This window comes from Dipteris shenzhenensis, chromosome 31, assembly GCF_047967505.1.
Source record: "Dipteris shenzhenensis isolate YYH24624 ecotype China chromosome 31, Dip_SZ_1.0, whole genome shotgun sequence".
Taxonomy (NCBI): Eukaryota; Viridiplantae; Streptophyta; class Polypodiopsida; order Gleicheniales; family Dipteridaceae; genus Dipteris; species Dipteris shenzhenensis.
The window spans coordinates 31,656,939-31,676,221 of NC_141626.1; the positions used below are offsets into that span (position 1 = coordinate 31,656,939).

At 42.8% G+C, this 19,283-nt stretch overlaps 1 protein-coding gene across 2 annotated transcripts; it reads left to right on the forward strand.

The window, feature by feature from the left end:
• The first annotated feature begins 4,946 nt into the window (after positions 1–4,946).
• LOH2 (LAG1 homolog 2) lies at positions 4,947–18,806 on the forward strand. Of its 2 annotated transcripts, XR_015540451.1 has the most exons (7): positions 4,947–5,309; positions 5,810–6,027; positions 12,352–12,507; positions 17,383–17,568; positions 17,688–17,866; positions 18,085–18,542; positions 18,641–18,805. XR_015540451.1 is itself a non-coding variant. In XM_087369762.1 (6 exons), exons 1-6 carry the CDS (start codon positions 5,190–5,192, stop codon positions 18,102–18,104), a joined length of 879 nt encoding a protein of 292 aa, XP_087225888.1. In that variant the 5' UTR covers positions 4,947–5,189; the 3' UTR covers positions 18,105–18,806. The 2 variants fall into 2 exon arrangements, 1 of the variants encoding a protein (XP_087225888.1); XM_087369762.1 differs by having other exon boundaries at positions 18,085–18,806.
• The last annotated feature ends 477 nt before the right edge of the window (positions 18,807–19,283 follow it).

Below are 19,283 nucleotides of genomic sequence, written 5' to 3' on the forward strand. Positions count from 1 at the left end.
TCAGAATTATTTGCTAGCATGGCATTAGATGAGTAGCAATGAGAAATGGAAAGACAGATGATCCCATGGCTCCAAACCAAGTTATAGAGTGCAGAGACTAAAATTCATAAGCTCAAGGAAATCATGGCAAAGCAAATACAACAACAACTCCTTGTACAAAATACTCTAACTGAAAGTAGAAAGGATGCATTACAAGCTACAATCTTTCTCCAAGAGAAACACCTATAGCTTTCTGATGCATTGAGCAGAAATGAAGAGGTTGAGCTATCCCTCTCCCAAATGCAAGTCTCTTGTGATGATCTGAAAAAAGAAATGGTGCACTTAAACGAAATCCTACTGCTTAAAGATGATCAAATCCATGCCACAATAGACATAAGCAATGAGTTGCAAAAAAGCCTTAAATAAGGTAAACATGAAATTGAAACACTAGAGAAGGAATGCATAGCATCAAGGGAGACAATTGTGAAGGCCAAAGTAGAACTGGATGCTCAAGAACAAGCGATACTCAAGCTTCGCGTGCTTAATGATCAATTGCCAAGACAACCAAAAGGAGCTCAACAATTCAATAGTCTAAAGCTTGCCTACACAAAGAAAAGTGCATCGACTTGTAAAATCAAAAGGCAATAATTTCCAAATTGGAACTTCAACTCCTGCGTCAAGTCGATGATGATGCATAGGAGTCAGCACAAGATCTATTGCTACAGAGCATCATAGCATTATACCAAGGTCTTGTTGCAGTCCTCAAGTAAGCAGATCACCTCGAAGGAAGAGTATGCATTCAGTGGAAGCACTTGCAACTCAAGATGCTACATGCAGTATCTGATTGGACCTGGCTGCACAAAGACTCTCTAGGATCTATGCCAGAAGATGGACGAGAACGAGAGAAGTATGTTTTGTCTCTCAATGCATGCAAATGTCATACAATTAAATCCTGATGCGATACTTTTATATGAGTGCTTGATGGAAAGTCCTCTTCGAGTAGTAGCTGGACTCCTACACTTACTGCAACAATCACCATCATCTTCCCTAGGATATAATTCCAACACAAATCTTGCATTGAAGTTGACAATGCCTCCCAAAGCTACAAAGATCTCCTCGAGGAATATGTGGTCTACCTTCAATCTAATCTCCCCTATCTTGCCACTCTCTTTTATGATTTTCTCACATCCCTCCTTAACTCCAGTAACATCCTCTATACCTTTCCTTAAATCCATGCTAACCCATATTCCTTGCAATGCCTCTTCGTCCATGCCTCTCAACACCGCCTCCTAATCCAAGAATCTATAGCTCCTACCATCCAAGAGCCAGTAACACTGAATTTTTTTCCACCACTTGAAAACCCTTCCCTTGAGGACTATCAAATCACTAAATCCATTTCCTTGCTCTTCCGCCACTTTCCACCAACATCCTTGCTTCCCCCTTCTCTAATTCACTACTTGTTTCCACCTCACTTTTGTCCCCTGTAACCTCTTCCTCCCCCCCAAGGCCATATATTCCTCAGATCTCAATCGAATTTCCAATGGAAGGTGCCATCATGATTCCATCAATTAGCTTCACGAATTTGATAATGAAATCGAAGACCCACATGGGAGTTGCATAAGGATATATACAAGATTTCCATGCCTAGTAATCCCATAGGTGATATTTGGAAGCAATACCCAAATATACAGTCAAGAGGAGGATGGGATTTTCCCGAGATTTCCATGCACATTTGCCAAGCATAAATCGCTCTAGACATAAGTGACAAATTGGAACCACCACTTGCATGGTGTAGACCAAAACAACTCAAAGAAAAGTTATATTTTGCATTTAAAACAAATATCTAGACAATGAAATGGAATAGATAGTCTTTTGATGTTGGAATAAGCCTCAAGTCTTCTTTATTAGAGCCTACAAAAGAATGCATTTGGTATGAGGTTTACTCCAATTGGGGGCAAGTGCTGTTATAAGTATCTACTTGTATGAAGCATCAATCAACCTATGAATTAAAAAAAATGCAAAACACATAGTGGAAACAATTTTTTCCTAAGGTAAGTCTACTTGAATTTGCATACATGTGACTAAATTCACACTAGTTGGGTGGTTCAAGTAGGTGAAACTATAATGCCCATTAGGCCACTAACTGCTAAGAGAATAATACGTAAGTGGTTTAATCCACTTAGGTAGGTGAAACTATAACGCCCATTGGGCCACTAACTACCAAGAGAATAATACGTAAGATTTAACTACTAGGTGAAATTGTAATTACCATTGGGTCTCTCGCTGTTGGGTGAAATCATAATTGCCATTGCCATTGGGCCTCTAACTACTATGTGAAACTATAATTGCCATTGGGCTTCTAACTATTAAACAATAATCATACAATTGAAGTAGAAGGGTTGCTTATTACAAAATGTTAGGATTTTGGTTTTTGTTTTCTATGGCTTGTAAGGATAACCCATTTGTGGAAGTGCTAAGATTATGAAATATTGCAAGTTGCAACAACTTAGCTTTTGAATTTTCAAAATCTTGTGCACTTGAGATCGTATTTTAAATTCATTTAAAAAAAAGGCATTAATGCTACATGCAAATACATTGTCTTCTTAAACTCTCTTGAACAATCATAAGATGCCTTGCAAATAATAATAATTATTTTCTCTTTGTGTAAGAATATTAAATCCATAAAAATGAAGGTTGGTAAGCTCTCTATGTGATGATATGAGTGATCCCATGAATCTCTTTGTTATTATGAAAAATGTCATTTTTTATTAAGTTGGTAACAACCTATTAAAAGCAAGTTGGTAACAACTCATGATTAAAAATTGAGTTGGTAACAACTCATGATTAGAAAATGAGTTGGTAAGAAATCATGATTAGAAAAAGCAACCCACAACAAAAGCTGCAAAAAATGGGCAATTGGGGTAGCTTGAATGAGGGTGCCCTTGGACAAGGGTTCCCACTCCACACATGGTGGACCATTCACATTGATCTTACGGAGGTGTTGCAATAGCATGTAAGGCCTTTTTAAAAGGGAGCCAAAGGCAAAAGAAACAAAAAATTTTCATAGAAATACTTTCTTTTGTTCACTACATACGGTCCACCGATATGTATTGAGGGGTTACACTTCATGTACTCCTACTTCAAGAATGTTTGCTATTGGATCCTTGTGCCTTGATATTGCCAAGGTGGTTTCTATGATCCATGAGTAATAATGCACATTGAAAAGTGGTTAGCACAAATAACTTCAAATTAGATAAGCTTACATATAATAAGGACATGTGGGCCTACTTTTTTCATTTAATTATGAAAGCCTTTATAGTCATTTAATTATGGAAGCATTTTCAAGCAACGGCTTATTTGAGCATAACTGTAGTCTCCAATAATATATTATGATGTGCATCATAGAGAATTAAGGAATGACGACTTGCTCTACTAGTGAGTGTAGGAAATGAACTTGCTAGTGTGACACTATCCATCATGATACTTTCACATTCTTTGCACGTGACTTCTTTTGCACCTGTAGGAGTAGGTGCAAGCTTTGGAAATTATAACTTTGCATTAAAAGATGTACCACCATGTTCCTAATCTAATAAAGAAAGGGCAAGCCTATTCCAAGTACTATTAGTACTTGTAGGAAAGTGGTAAATAAACAAATATTACAATTCAAGTTTGTTATTATGTGCTACCTTGTTGGGCTAGACTATTTAATTGGCTCTATTACTTACTATATATACTCCATGGTAAAACTAAACTTCTCAAATTCATGACTGAATACATGTGGTCAATGCCAAAATGGGATCAAATGTAAGATATGGATTCACATCAACCCAAAAGTCCAACTTATATATCAATATAATGGACTACTAGGTCATTAAAAAAAAACATGTTCTTTTTAAATACTAAAATGAAAATGTCACAACTTGGAGACCTAGTATCCTACAAAGCTTCTATTTACCCCCTCTACAATTTGCTAAAATGTTTATTTCCAAAACATCTAAAGATACAAACACTATGTCAAGATCTATACAAGTCTTTTCTCTTTAGCCTATTAATACATTTGAATCATATGCTAAAGTCTACCAAATGGTTGATTTTAAATAATCTATCAAATAGGATAACATAAAAGAAGAGGCTTCAAAGCTTGATATGGAAACCTCTTCTTACTCAAAATATGAAAACGGAAGCATGACATCATTTGACACTAACCATCATGGCACCTTACCTCTTTTGCATGTGTTGGAGGAGTAGATGTGAGCTTTGGAAACAAGATCACATAAAAAAATGTGCCACTACTTGCTAGTGTATACTATTAAAGAATGGGCAATATAAGTGGGAAAACATTACATTTTAAGCATGTTATTATAAGAATTTTTAACCTTGTTAGGCAGCAATACCATTTAATTGGATCTTTACTAATGATCAAAGTGCTCTTTGTTAACAATTAAAGTGATTCAGGTCAAGTTTTTGATTGGCTTTGAATGGTATGAAAGTTGAGCGAATTGATTAGACCTTTCATGGGCTTGACCATAGAAAATGAAGGTGCGATGGACATGACTGAGGAAGCGTATGGCACATCCATTGTGGTGAAGCAGTGTAGTGTGAAATGAAACAGGGAATGATAGCATGAATGCCATCCACACTCCCCGAACTCAAAGGGGTTAGAAGCACCTGAACTGTGACTTGTCGTGTTTCATAGAAAAGCATCATGCTCTCCATGCTATACACCACCTGAAACTGTTACTTGTCCTGTTTTACATAAATGCATCATTTGCGCTCGATGCAAGAAGAAGGACCACAAGGAATATGCTGAGATAGGGGAACTTGAAAAGCCAGGGTGAGGACGGGAGCGGATGAGAAGTAAATATTATAAAAGTGAAAAATGGAGGAAAGAAGGGAATGGGGATACTATAATTAAAAGTAAAGAAAATTCTGACTTTATTTTTTTTATGAGATGAAAAGTTGTATTTTATATAAGGGGAGTAAAGACTTGAGATTGGAGCGACTTTTCGAATACTTAAGTGATCAGATCTGTGTCTGTTGCTCTCGCCGATCTTTCTCATTTGATTTGATTTCTAACTAACACCCAGCTGCATTTCCTTCACTACCCATCTCCTCGTTTTTTCACTCGCATTTGATTCTCTTTTTTCCCACCTTTAGAATGCCTCCTTGCTCGGCCTTCCTCACAGAACTTTGCGGATAAGTTATGTGCCATGGAGTTCTTCCAGAGCTTCGCAACCGGGTCTCCACAGCTCGGGGATTACTACTTGGCGATCTACCTCGCCGTTGCATTTCTAGTGGCGCGATTCTTCCTCGACATCTCTCTCTTCGAGGTGGGTGGCATTTTTATTTTAGGGATTTTGAATTTTGGTTGAATTTACCGAAGTTGAATGGCTTGGGTCCCGGAGTTGAAAGCCTAGACGACTTGATTAGATACTGATGGGAATATACGAGTTGCTTAGCTTACAGAGTAGTTTTCTTCTAAATATATCCCTCCCCCCCTTTCGCCCAGCCTACCCCTTCTCTCTTTGCCTTTCTATTTCCCTTTTCACCTTCTCCCGTGCCTTTTTTAAAATTTTGGTAAGAGTGAATGCAGATTATTCTCCTCAAGATTTACTTGTGCAGAATTTTACAGATTTAAAATCTGATTGGTCGTGGTCTTGGTCATTGGCTTCGTTGTGAGATCTAAGACTTCTTGCATAGATGTCCCTTAGAATGATTCATTTTCAGCATTTTTGACAGTCTCATGAGCTGCATTTGGTATGTGAACCAGGTAAACTGTCTACCTCATTACTAGGAAAAACTTGAAATGCTGATTGATGTTTATTTGCAGAAGTTGGCGACTTGGTTAATCAACTCAGGGGAGGGAAGCAGTTTTCAGAAGAATTTGAAGGATGGAAATCAGGCCAAGATTTTGAAATCTAAAGAGTCTTTGTGGAAGTTGATGTGTTACATAGCATCGGAAGTATTTGTATACAAGATTACTTACAATGAGCCCTGGTTCTATGATACGGATGCCTTTTTTAATGGGTGGCCAAATCAGACTTTGAAGTAAGGAAACTCTGTTTTTGACCTTTGTTGCAAATTTATCATTTAAAAACTGTTGGGTGGAGCTTGTGTGTGGCATCTGCGGCTATGCAAGTTATGTTACGTTTGGCACATGGATTTATGATGTTGCAATGATGTCGAAGTGTGAAAGACTCCACTTGTTTTTACTTGACGTACATGCAAGGAGAGATTGAGGTTACACATGAATGCAACGTAGTAAAGAATAATGCTTCCACAACTATAAAGAGGAATATCCCTTTATTAGAATCCCTTGTGTTAGAAAATGAAATTCCTCTAGTTCTGTGCTCCATTGAGCTTATGTAGACTCTCTGTCCAAAGGATTCCTTCCACCTTGCTGTCCGGAAAGCCAGCCTAGGTGGGCTGCCACTCTAGCTTAGTCTGCAGCTTCTTCTGGGTCACCTCCACATCTTGAGTATAGGCCCAAGGATGCCTCTTCTGCTGCTCCTATCTGCTGTGGATTGGCTGCTCCAAGTGATGTCAAAGGAAGCCCAAACGGCCCCCTTTTATAGGGGCTGGTTGCCCCTACCAGCCCACTCAGCCGGCTGCAAAACCTATTGGGGGGTTGGCTGCAAGACAGCCATCAGTTCAGCAGTCCCTGAGGGTGATCCAGAAAGGTATCCATGCAGCACCATAGCCCGGCTTGGAGCAGAGGTTTGGGGTTCCTGTTTCAGCAGCTTTCTTTTACAGTTTTCAGCTCTTTCGTAGTTCTATCTTCAGCTCTATTTAGCTCCATCTCTCTCAGCTTCCATATAGATCTCTCAAGCTTCATATCTCATATTTTTTCCTTCCCTTCACCTCTCCCACTCACGCAGCTCCACTGCATGCCCAGGGGCAGGACAAGCCTCTTCAATAGCCTTGCATAGTGGTCCACATCTACAGTTTGGGCAGCGTTGGTCTTGGTTGAGATTGGATTTCTTCTTAGGCATTCATGGGTCAGCTCTCAGTGTCGAAGGGTCATCCTTAGAGTTGCATCCCGTGCTCTGAAGGAGTGTTATTTGTAAATTTTGCAGTTCTCGAAAGCAAATTCTTCCCTATTTGGGGAAGGGGGCCCTCAGTGGGTACAGGACCCAATCTTGTGTCGTTGACTCTCTCTCTCTAACCCTAATCTCTCTCTTCCTCTTTATGGTGCATACACTTATGCCTCACACAAAGGTTTAAAGGTCTCATTGCAATTACACGATCATTAACCGTTGCATGTTACGCGGTACACCATTAGCTTGCCATAGCTCATTGAACTTGGTTTCCCTTGTGCATTTCTGTCCTCTCCATGTAATGGACAGCATTTGGATCCTTTGCCAGATACCCTCTATGGTGGATCTTCTCTGCTAGGTACTTCCACACGCTTTTTGTTGCCGGCAGCCCACATGACCTCCCATGTGCTGCCCATGTGGCAGCCCCATGCCTATTACTATTCTATGGTCCAACCCCCCAATGCACACCTCATATGGGAGCTCATAGTTGGGCAGGTGACCAATCCTATTCCAACATCCCCTCTCACCGCCCCACTTTGGCAATATCCAATTCCATCGATGAAGATGCTCTAGTAACTCTCGTGTCGTGGCCCTTTGGAACACTCTGGGGTCGTCATAGTGTTCTCGTGGCTTTTCAACCAGTGGTTCCTGCTTTGCCAGGTCCGATTTTGCTTTCGCACACTAGTCTAGTACACAGGTCCATCCTAGGTAGCACCTAATGGCACCACCACATTCACTCACAAACCCGCCTCTGAACTTGAGCTCTCCAGGTACCAGCATCCTTCAACTCCTCTGTTCAGAAAGTACAGGTAAAAGATAAAGAGGATACAATTCCAAAGGTTGAATATCTTGAAGTCCTACAAGCATGAAGCTCTTAGGGTCTGTCTCAACCTGTCCTCCGTTTGGCTAGGTTTGCAACCAAAATACATACCTGAGACATATATCCGAGGCATAAATCTAGATTACCTAGACCATGAAGCTCCAACTATGGTTTTGTACTGTTGTCCCCCTCTAAGTCACAGCCTTTGTCTGACCTTGGGTCCTCAAGTTCTGTCTGAGAATCCCCCTTTGCTTTAGTAACACTAGCCAAGCACCCATATGACTCCAAGCACTCCTCAGAGTCCATCACCTTCACAAAGGATCCTGACTCCTCTTTTGACCAATCCTCAATGTTCGACATTCTGACAGTAACGCTAGGATTCAGATACCTAATCTCTCCAGCACTCGGAGTTGCCACCAAGAAAAGTTCTGCTGTCACCAGCCGAGCTGACTCCTCTGACTCTGAGCTGGCACCCTTCTTCTTCTGATCAACCTTCTTCTTTTTGCAATCCTTCACAAAATGTCCAGGCTCATCACAATAGAAGCACTTCTTCTCTTTCTTTCTCTTCTTCTTGTTGTCTTCATCGGAAGAGTATGCTGTGTCATCTGATTTGAGCTTGCCTTTGCTAGGCTTACCCTTGCCCTTGCCTTTGCTCCTATCCTAAGCTATTAGGGCCTACCCGTACCATTGTACTTCTTTTCTCGAACTTCTTGCTAGATCCAGTTCCTCGAAAGTCATTGGCGTTGCTCTCTGCCTTTTAGTAATCGTAGTCACAAAGCTACCATAGCTTCGGGGCAGCATTCCCAACAACAACCTTGCCATCTTGGTCGAGCTCGTCCTTTGACCAATTGCCGCCAGTTGATCCCCCACCACTTTCATCTTGGTGATGTGTTCATGTACTTCATCCATCCTCATGCCGTACAGCTTCGTCTCGAGGTCCAAGATTCTTGCCTCGTTGTTTAGTCATACATATCCCATTAGGCAGCACCATTTCCGCTGTTGTACCCACAATGATAGCCAAGGCTTCTGCATCTCTGATTTGTCATGCCCTCACCGTCGGCGTCAGCACTGCCGTCGAGGTTGATGTGGTTGGAGTAGCTACAGTGGCTTGAGGCAACAGCTATGTCCTGTCGTGATCCCCCATAGCTCCCTCAACACTAAGTGGCTCCGGACCTTCATTTTCCACGATGGGTAATTGGTCCCGTTAAGCTTGCCTGTCTTAGCAAAATTTGGGATCTGATATCTATTGGCCATGATAACGAGCTGAAAGAGATAAAGGGTTTGGAGTGTTGTACACTTGTCTGAACGTGAGCCTCCCACTTGGGCACAATCCTTTAGACGCCTGCTTGAACGTGAGCCTCCCACCTGGGTACAATCCTTTAGACACCTACCTGAACCTGGGCCTCCTGCACTAATTTCTCTGAGCAATGAATCAAGGTCGTCCCTTAGCAAGGTCCTTGCCTTCAAGCTCCACGTCCCGAGAACTTCCGTGAGGGCACTGATACCATGTTAGAAAATGAAATCCCTCTGGATCTCTGAGCCCGCATGCTCCACTAAGCTTATGTAGACTCTCCATTCAAAGGATCCCTTCCAGCTTGCTGCTGTCACTCTAGCCTTGTCTGCAGCTTCTTTTGGGTCACCTTCACCTCCTGAGTATAGGCTCAAGGCTGCCCCTTCTGCTGCTCCTATCTGCTGTAGATTGGCTGCTCCAAGTGATGTCAAAGGAGGGGCTGGTTGCTCCTTCATACTGGGTGACTTGCTGCCCGTAGCCGACTCAGCCTGCTGGAAAACTGACTTGGGGGTTGGGGGCTTATAAAGGCCCTCCTTGAGCCTTTCCTAGCAGGCTTTTGTCACCATGCGTGGCCACGTTGACACGACCCCAGCCCTCCTAAGAACCTGGACCTGCAAACAAACACATCATAGAACAACGATGGAAATTGCAGGAAGTATTACTTAAAGATTTTGGAGAGATTCTAGTACTTTGATAGATCCAAGGAGTAAACTTTCCAAATACGTTTCTACCCCCTTGGTCGATGGTACGTTGTCATCATTCATTGGGATGTCTTGTTTATCTCACCAACATATGCCCTTTTGACATTTCCTTTTTAGTTGGGTGTTGAGCAGGTTCTACAAGTCACCTTATGAATCACATTGGATAGCAGGATAACGAACTCTTTGGTATCTAAAAGAAGTTCAGGAGTATGGTATCTTCTAGTCCCTGAGAGGTGAGCTTGAAGGATACATAGATTCAGGTTGGGGTGGTGATATTGATTCTACTATAGCTATTGTTTCTTGCTTTTATGGTCAAGCAAGAAGCAACATGCAGTGGCTGTTTCAGCTGCTCAGACAGGTGTTTGCAAATTTGGGGATAGAAATGGCAAGGGAAAATACCAACCAGCCAACTGACCAGTTGACCCGAGGCCAGCTAGGTAGTGGACTTGGCTGACCTGCAACGTGACAAGCCGACAATGCCATTCCAGTATTCGATTGCGACATCATCGCTTGCATTATTTGTCAGTCAGTAGCTATCGTAGATACCATGCCAACAACCACCGTACAATGTCATGTGGTTGCTGCAGCTTGCCAGATCAATAGCCTCGTACAGTGCCATGTCAGCTTTGTTGATCTGCCACATGTCCCATGTGCCATTTAGCACATCGTGTCCTGATTAGTACGTCACAGTGCTGTACATGTGGCTTGGATGCCACATCCTCATCTTGGTTGTTGTATGCCACCTTTACATGCTTTTGGATGCATAGAGGTGATTTGCACAGCCATATGTTGTTGTGAATGTGCAGCCCATCTCATCAAGATGATGGAGGGCTGCATATGAATGCCTATACATCTCATCTTTACCTACACTACATGCTTCACGGCCTTACAGGTGAGCAACCAAGCCCCTTTTAAAAGAGTTCACTGCTTAGATCCAACCTTATCCTATTGCCAGCTCCTGCTACTACTAGTGGTCATAACATTCTCCTACCACAAAATAACATCACACGAATTTTTGGGCAAGAAAGTGCTGCTGCAAAGATGCAGCACTTCTCCTAACCCGCCTGTCCTTCCATTTGATTGGAAGCTTAGAAATTACCTTGTTTTTGAGAATTGCTCGTAGCTCATGAGGGATGTCAACTGGCAGGTCCTCCAAGCAGACAAGCTCCTCGATGGAAACCAAACTATAACTAGTTGAACACCTCTTTCAGGTAGTTAACATGAAAAACTATGTGTATCCTCACTCCAGGAGGTAGCTCCAGCTAATAAGCTGTTGGGAGGTCAACATCTCCTGATGTCACCTGTGAGAGAGGGCCAGTGCTTGTGGGTGTGCCCACCCTGGTGAGGCTAGGGTAGGATGAGTGAGGGCCTGTGTTGTGGGTGTGGCCGCCCCTGTGAGGGTAGGCTCCTGTAAGGGTAGTCTCCTGTAGTAGCAGTGTGAAAATGTACAGCAAAGTTAGATCAATCACCAGAAGGTATCGAGCCTAAAGCTTTGTGGTGGAAAGCATCAACAATCTCTTGAGCCATACACATTCGATTGTTGTTGTGAAGGCTAGCTTCGCATGAAGAGGTCGCCACAATGGTTGCTCCTTGCTCAACCAAGATATGCATGAGCTGCCAAGAAAGAAACAATTTCCACTTGTGGACAGCCTACCATCATAATCACCGCCCAATCTGAATCATTGAATGCGTGAAACTGGCATAGAACAGTCCAAGATGGTGGGTGCCCTGTTAGTATAGAAAAATGCGCATTATCTGCATACCAGTGCATGGTCTTATGGCTGTACATATCTGTGCTTACCTGTGACACCCAAACTGAATGTAAAGATGTGTCTTGCATAGGTAGATGAGGCAGCCCACAGCTTGGCTGTATACAGTGGCATCAACAGATTCACTACCATAATACATTTGACGGCTTGAACCCAGGTTCAACCGGAGTTGAAATTGGCTTACAATTCTGCACTCTGAAGTTGTGGAGCAGCCTTTGTATATACTTGGCCTCTTGTGACTGCATAAAACTCAATTTCCAAGCAATAATGCAATTGTTCCAAATCTGACATCTCAAATGAGGCTTCAAGATCAGTCTTGAATTCTGCAATTCCGTCCTCCTGTGGTGCCTATGAGCAGCATATCATTCACACAAAGGATGATTATGAACAAATCTTGTTTTTTTAAAAAGGTTGCTCCAACCCATGTTCTTTGTTAGTGTGTGTGCTTTTTTTGTGGGGGAGGAGGGATATGGAGTTCCCTATTTTAAGAAATGATTTTTAGGTTGAAGGACTATCAAACACTCGGGAGACCCTTCTTATATTTGTTGTAGGTATGAGGAAAGGATTTCTCTGGCTTGTATCAGAGTTCGATGCAGAGGGGTTAGAGTGTGAGTATTTTAGACATCGATGCATGCGTGCTAGAGGATAATATCTTTGATGAATATGCAATCTGATGGCACATACTAAACAATTTAACGTTGGTCAAAGTTATTAATAGATGTTAATTGTTGAAATGTTTTATCTACTTATCCAGGCTCCCATTGAAGCTGTATTACAATTGCCAGTGTGGTTTCTACATATATAGTATTGTGGCTTTGCTTGTGTGGGAAACACGCCGGAAGGATTTCGGTGTAATGCTGTCGCATCATATCATCACGTTGGTACTTATCAGCTACTCTTATATTGCAAGGTACAGGCCTAACAAATGCTTGTTGTGGTTTTGCTATGCTCCCCCCTTCTCCCCCCCTTCCCCATTGTCACTAAGGTGACCTTTTTTTATGTATTGTGCCTGTGGTTGTCTATTATCTTTGTTTGGGAAGCTTATAGCAACTTGAAAAGTAGTTTTTGACATGTGATGACCACTGCTTAAAAGTGGGGTTCGGTCATACAGTTCAGTCTCAATTGTGTCTACAAATTTAACAAAGATGGCAGACAATGGATTTCCTTCTTAATATTCAGTCGCCTATTGTTGTCTTAAATAAATCTTGCCTGAATAATTTGCATTTTGTTGCATGATGACAAGAAGTTGAATTTCCCTTAGTTCTTGCCATTGTGATCCCCCCTGGCCCCTGCATGCGCTACCAGAAAAGACAAGGGTATCCGATGTCCTAATTGTCCCATGACATGACCCTAGGTTAACCTGACCTGCTTAATACAAGCTACATTATGTCCATTTATTAACCTATCACCCGTACTATCTCTCATTTTCCCACCTTTTTCTCCTAGGACTACCCCTAACTAGGCCTTTTCTCCTTCTTTGTCACTATCCTTGCAGCTTTTTGCTAGAATAAATCATGGTCATTTTTTACGAAAATTGTCGCGTGTGGTACAAGCTTGATTGCAGATGGCACACAATGGATTCAGCAAGAATTAACTAAATTTTGAACTCCTTGGTATTGGTGGAATGCATGCGGACCTTTGCCATAGCATTAACACCTCCGCCCCCTGGTGGGGCCCGGGGGGCCAGGGGGGTGTGTGTTACAACTCTCTCAACACGATATATTGCCCTTCAAAAAAGTCCAGAATTATTATCATTTGTTGGTTTTCATAACACATGTTTGTACTTATGACGAGTACATATATATGTATTTGTGTGCGCTCGCGTGCTTGCATGTGAGATGCTTTTGTGTATGTCTTCAAGTGCATGCAAAGCCTCCTCCCATCCCAACACACATGCGAACGCACACATGCACAGATTCCCTGTGTGTGTGTGCGCGCTCGTGCGTGCAGCAGAGACGATATGAAAAATTTGTTAGAACAGCCAGCCAAAAAGCTAGGAAGCTACTTGAAAGATGTTTTGAAACACCACAACAAGGTGCTCGGGCTAGCACATGCACAGCTTCCCTCTGTGGGTGTGTGTGTGTGTGTGTGTGTGTGTGTGTGCATGCGTGTGCGTGTGCGTGCAGCAGAGACGATCTGAAAAATCTGCTAGAACAGCCAGCCAAAAAGCTAGGAAGCTACTTGAAAGATGTTTTGAAACACCACAACAAGGTGCTCGGGCTAGCACACAAGGTAGCACAACAAGTACTAAAGACGTAGCAATTTTGTAAGACCTTTATTTCACTGGATGTAAAAAACCACTATTAATTTAATGTGGTCACTAGGCCGTGTACTCTGATACACACACACACACACACACACACACGCACGCACGCACGCAATATATCCCCATCACAGATCTAGGGGTTTGGCTCACTCTATGATGTCCCGATGTAGACACCGCCTGATATGTCGTCCATGCCCATCCATGCCCAAGCCTACCACATGTCGCGTGTTCACTACATAGAATGTTCAGGACGTGCTCCGCCGACTCCATAATCAAGATCATGAGGGACTATGGACAGAGCATTTCGCACATGGGTAGGAGATCCTAGCTACGATCGTAGCGAAGTTGTTCAACCAGGTTGTATGCTACTTGTTCCCTTCTACTTGGAGCACTACCACCATTATGCCCATACACAAAGCAAGAGACCCCATGGACACTAGGAACTATTGCACCCTTATGATTGGCTAGACTCTGGCCGAGATCTATGGGTTGATATTAGAGAGAGATCAAGAGTCACACAAGAGGCACATGGGTAGCGGGCTCTGGGGTAGGCAGGTTTCCGACGACAACACTCCACCCTTGACCACATCTTTACCTTGAGAGCCATCATCGAGGAGGTGAAATCGAGGCGGTGGGAAGGCCTTTGACATTTTTCTCCACTCTCATATGATCAGGAGGCTTCAAGAGATGGAGATCCCAGAGGTCTTGATTTGGGGGGTCATGAGTCTATACGAGTCCGTCAGAGTGAGAGTTCCGACCCGATAGGTATCTCAAATTGGGTTGAGAGCACCATCGGAGTGATGTAGGGATGCCTTCTTTCACAAACCCTCTTCGGGATCTACATTGACGAGATCACATCCTTCATTGAGTGCCTAGGAGGCGAGGGATCACTGATCGCTGACTTGGTGATACCGATATTGCTATATGCAGATGACAGTCCTCCTATCATCTTCAGTAGAGGGGCTGCAAAAGCATTTGGAGGCACTAGAGGTGTTCTGCAAGGAGAGAGACTTGACAATCAACCTTGGGAAGACCAACGTCATGATCTTCAACACCTCACGAGCTGTGCTACACCGACATAGCCTCACTTACCGAGGTGAGCCAGTAGAGATAATACAGTCCTCCACATATTTGGGGGCAATCTTCATAGGGCCAATTTACAGTATGAAGCATGCAGCTGGTGCTCAACTCACGAGGACAAGGAGCCTTGGCCTAACTAGAGAGGCAGTGCTTTCAGGCTCACTTTTAGGACCCGCTGACAAAGAGTTGGCTTTTCGACACCTTAGGGAGACCGACAGCCATGTACACAATACTTTTCTTGGAGAGTAACCTCTCAGTAGCAGAGTGGAAGACATTTGAGCGGCTACAGGTAGTTATGGGTTCCATGATGATTCAGAGTAAGCCCTCAGTCCCACATCAGATATTACAGGTGGAGTTCGTCATGACCCCTCTCTAGGTTTTTGCCATCTTTCAGACAGTGACTTACCTCCACAGAGTCTGGACCCTACGTCGTAGGAGACTTCAGAGGCTGGCACTCAAGTCTTCCATACAACTAGTAGAGAGCGGGACTGATACATGGTATGCATGCGTCTCTGCATGGTTTGCCAGCCACGGTATCCAGATGGACCAGCTGCCCCCTTTCCAGTACAGCATGGACATACCACCCGAGTCGCTTCCTCATGATGAGATTGACTGCATCATACGGTTATATCTGAGAGTTCCCCACCAAGGTCCAGTTCTACCGTGACCATTTCTTGAGAGTGTCTGAGGAGGGACTCATCATCAGACCCCAGTACCTTGAGGATAGAGGAGTATCGCATGCATTGAGGATTGCTATTAATGAGATGCAGGTCTCATAGCATCAGTTGGGGGTCGAGGCAGGGAGAGCCATAGACATACCTAGAGAGCTGCGGATCTGCAGATTATGCAACACTGGAGATAGTTGAGACAGAGGAGCATTTCCTATGTGTCTGCCCAGCCTACTATGCAGATCCGAGGACACTATCACCGGAGGGGCATGACTTTGGCCCACTCTCCCGACTGATCCACTTCCATGATTAGGTCTATATTTGACTGTATATGATCGAGATGACACGACACAGAGACACGCTACTACGATAGATCAAACAGCAGCATGCAATGAACAGCACCAAAGGGCACTAGAGAAAGAGTGCCCTCGTCAGAGTACTTGTTTCTTGTTTTGACCTATATGCGAGGTGGAAGAGAGATGGCGGATGAATGCAATGTGGTAGAGAGAATGCTATGAATGATCACAATGAATGGGAGTACCTTTCTGAACAACCTTGTAAAATCCTGACACAAAATCCATTGTAATGTGCAGCGTGGATCAGCAGCGAGGGTCGACATAGTACAATTGGCTGAGGGATGCAAAGCCCACACACGGATGGAGAGTGACCGGGGCACGCACGATTGTGTTTCAACCCATTTCCGCCCTCCTTGGAGATCGCCCGAGACGAGGTGTCACTCTTGATATTGCTTTCCGGATACAGAGGTCGAGGAGACCACACCCCCCCCTTCTCTCTTGCGACTGCGAGCGCGTGCGTGTGTGTGAAAGAAAGAAAGATGTATCAATGTCCTCGGAAGGCCTCACGGGCCTATGTGACAAAGTACAGTAAATGAAAAATGAAAACTCATACAAGCCACAAGGGCTGAAGCAAAGGGCTCGCTAAGGCATTGCTGAGTGCTAAACAAAATATCAAAGAAAAAACTCAGTAGCTGAAACCTGGCACTGTGGTAGCTCGTCGGTGGGCTGTGAAGATATCCCAGATTAGCGTCTGTCGGGTTGTCTCCTGCTGTGGCGGAGAGAGAGAGAGAGAGAGAGAGAGAGAGAGGTATGCATATGTTAACACCTGTTGCATGCACAACTCAGTCCTTGCCATGCATGTACGTGTGTTGCTGGCTTCTTGGGTGGAGTTTGAGCTTTTTAAGGCTTCTTCTGTTGTTGAGATAGGCAGTCAATGGCCAACTTACCAGTGTAGATTTAGATTTAGATTTAGATGCTCGTTGGGGAGAGACTAAAATGAAAATGTTTAGACTTCACAAGCAGTTGTAGCTTGAATGAAGAGATTTTGGACTACCTTTTGATTAGCCTTCTCCTTTAGTGCTAGCCTTCATCATGGCTGAGTCTGCATGCCCTTCACTTCCGGAGTGCCGACAGAAACTCAGTACGAAGACTTTGTATAAATGGATGCTCAAGTATGTGTGGGTGTGTGGATTTGTATGTGTGAGAGCATATTTTTATAGCGCCCAACAGTGGGTGTAGACCATAGTGATGACGTCAGTGGGGATGTCATAGTAGCTAGTCCCTGCTATGCATGATGGAGTTTATGGTTTTCAACCTTGTGAGTGACTATCATGAGATTGAAACTGCACTATGTTGTGTTTTTAGAGGATGAGTTTGGGAATATTCCTGGATTCATCTAGGTATAGGCAGTCAATGGCCAACTTACCAGTGACACTGCTGTTTTAACAATACATTTCTGACTGTGTGTGACCCAGGTTCTTCAGGATCGGTTCTATGGTGTTAGCTCTTCATGATGTTAGCGATCTGTTTATGGAGTTTGCAAAATTGTGCAAGTATTGCAGCAAGGAATTGAGCGCTAGCATTTGCTTTGGAATCTTTGCACTATCGTGGTTTTCGTTGCGCCTGGTTTATTTCCCTTTCTGGATAATTAGAAGCAGCAGGTAATGTTTCCTTCCTTGTTATTTTGAAGATAACACTTCTACTAAGGATAAATATTGGATGGTTACAGTTACTTTGTCAACCTGGAATTGATTTCAAGATCCTGATTATTTTTTTGCAGTTATGAATCACCCAAATACTTTGATCACTTGAACATTTATCACACATGGATGTATTATATCTTCAACACAATGCTCATAACACTCCTGGTATTTCATATATATTGGTGGATGCTAATCTGTAAAATGGTTCAGAAACAGCTACAGAACAAAGGGAAGGTTGGTGACGATGTCAGATCAGGTGGCCTTTCTCTCTAATAATTGTACTTCCGTTAAAGCGTTACTTATTACTAGTGAAAGTAAAGACGCTGCTGTCTCTATTAATCCTTTTCAGCCAATGCTGTATGTAATTACATTCTCACTCCTTAAACTTGACCTCCAGGTTTCTTTATCGAGTGTCGTTCCTGATTGGCTTTTATCTATACAGGTACTGATCCACATGTTTATATTTTTCTGCAGATTCTGAAGATGAAAGTTAACTGGTTACACATATCGCTTTGCACTAGTGGTTAATGCTGTCGAGCCAATACAAATGGATTGGCAGTGCCTGATAGTTGAGTTTTTCCATGTAACTTTTACTAGTGGAAATGTTTACAACTAGTATATCTTTCAACGAGTGCAGGTCAAAGCTGAGGTCACTTTCAGAAGAAGTTTTGTCGGGGGTTGGGTCGTTTTTTTCAGCAGCATGCTGAATTTTCCACAATATTACTAAAAAATGCTGTCCTTACCCATTTTTCATTTTAGTCTAAGGATTGGTTACCAAAGCCCTTGTTTTATATTGCACATCTCTATGCCCTTCCTAGGAACGGGCAGTCTTTTTGTTTCATGCACTGCTTCTGCTGTGGGCTTCTTCCAAGAGCGTATGGCCAACGGAGAAATACTCGGCTGTGGAAGCATTGTCTATTGAAAACCTCTTGGTAGGCTATTTTGTCACCTTTTAGATCTACCCTTCGATTTCCTGTACAAATATGCTCAGTGTTTCGAGAAACATGGTCTAATGAAAATCCCTTGGTAGGTGCTTTTGTCCCCTTTTGAAGAAATATTGACCCTTGGAGGTCTTGCAAAAGGGTGCTCGGTTTTGCAGGTATTTATCATAGCACAATCGATTGGACAGACCAGAATTGCATCTGTTGTCACCACCTTCCTTTTTTTGCACAGTGCATTTTTTCATTTTTGAACAGCTGTGAGTTGGTATAACCTCAGTATATATATGTACTCATCGTTAATAAATCTGTATAGTATCACCATAATTTTGAAGATGATTATAACATAAGTTTTCAAGTCTACATTATTGATAGTGTTATTTATTCTCATGAGATGAACTTGCATAGAAATGCTTTGGCTACCAACAAGTAGTATATAGAAGAAGTGCATCATTCAATAAAAACTTCAACATTGAACATTTAAAGAAAGAGATGTACTTACTCTTTAGTTTTTGTTGGATTGGTGGGATCTAAGAGTGAGTCATTAGGGGATAATGTTTTTGCAAACACAAGAACATGGGTTTTGTTCGAAGAGTGAATAGAGTTTTCAAAACCACGCATTTGCACATGCATGTAATGTGGGCTATTCCAGTCCTAGGAAACTTTTGACTTGCGTGGAAGATTTCATTGGTGATCTTACTTACGTTGGTGGAGAGAGAGAACTTGATTATGGAG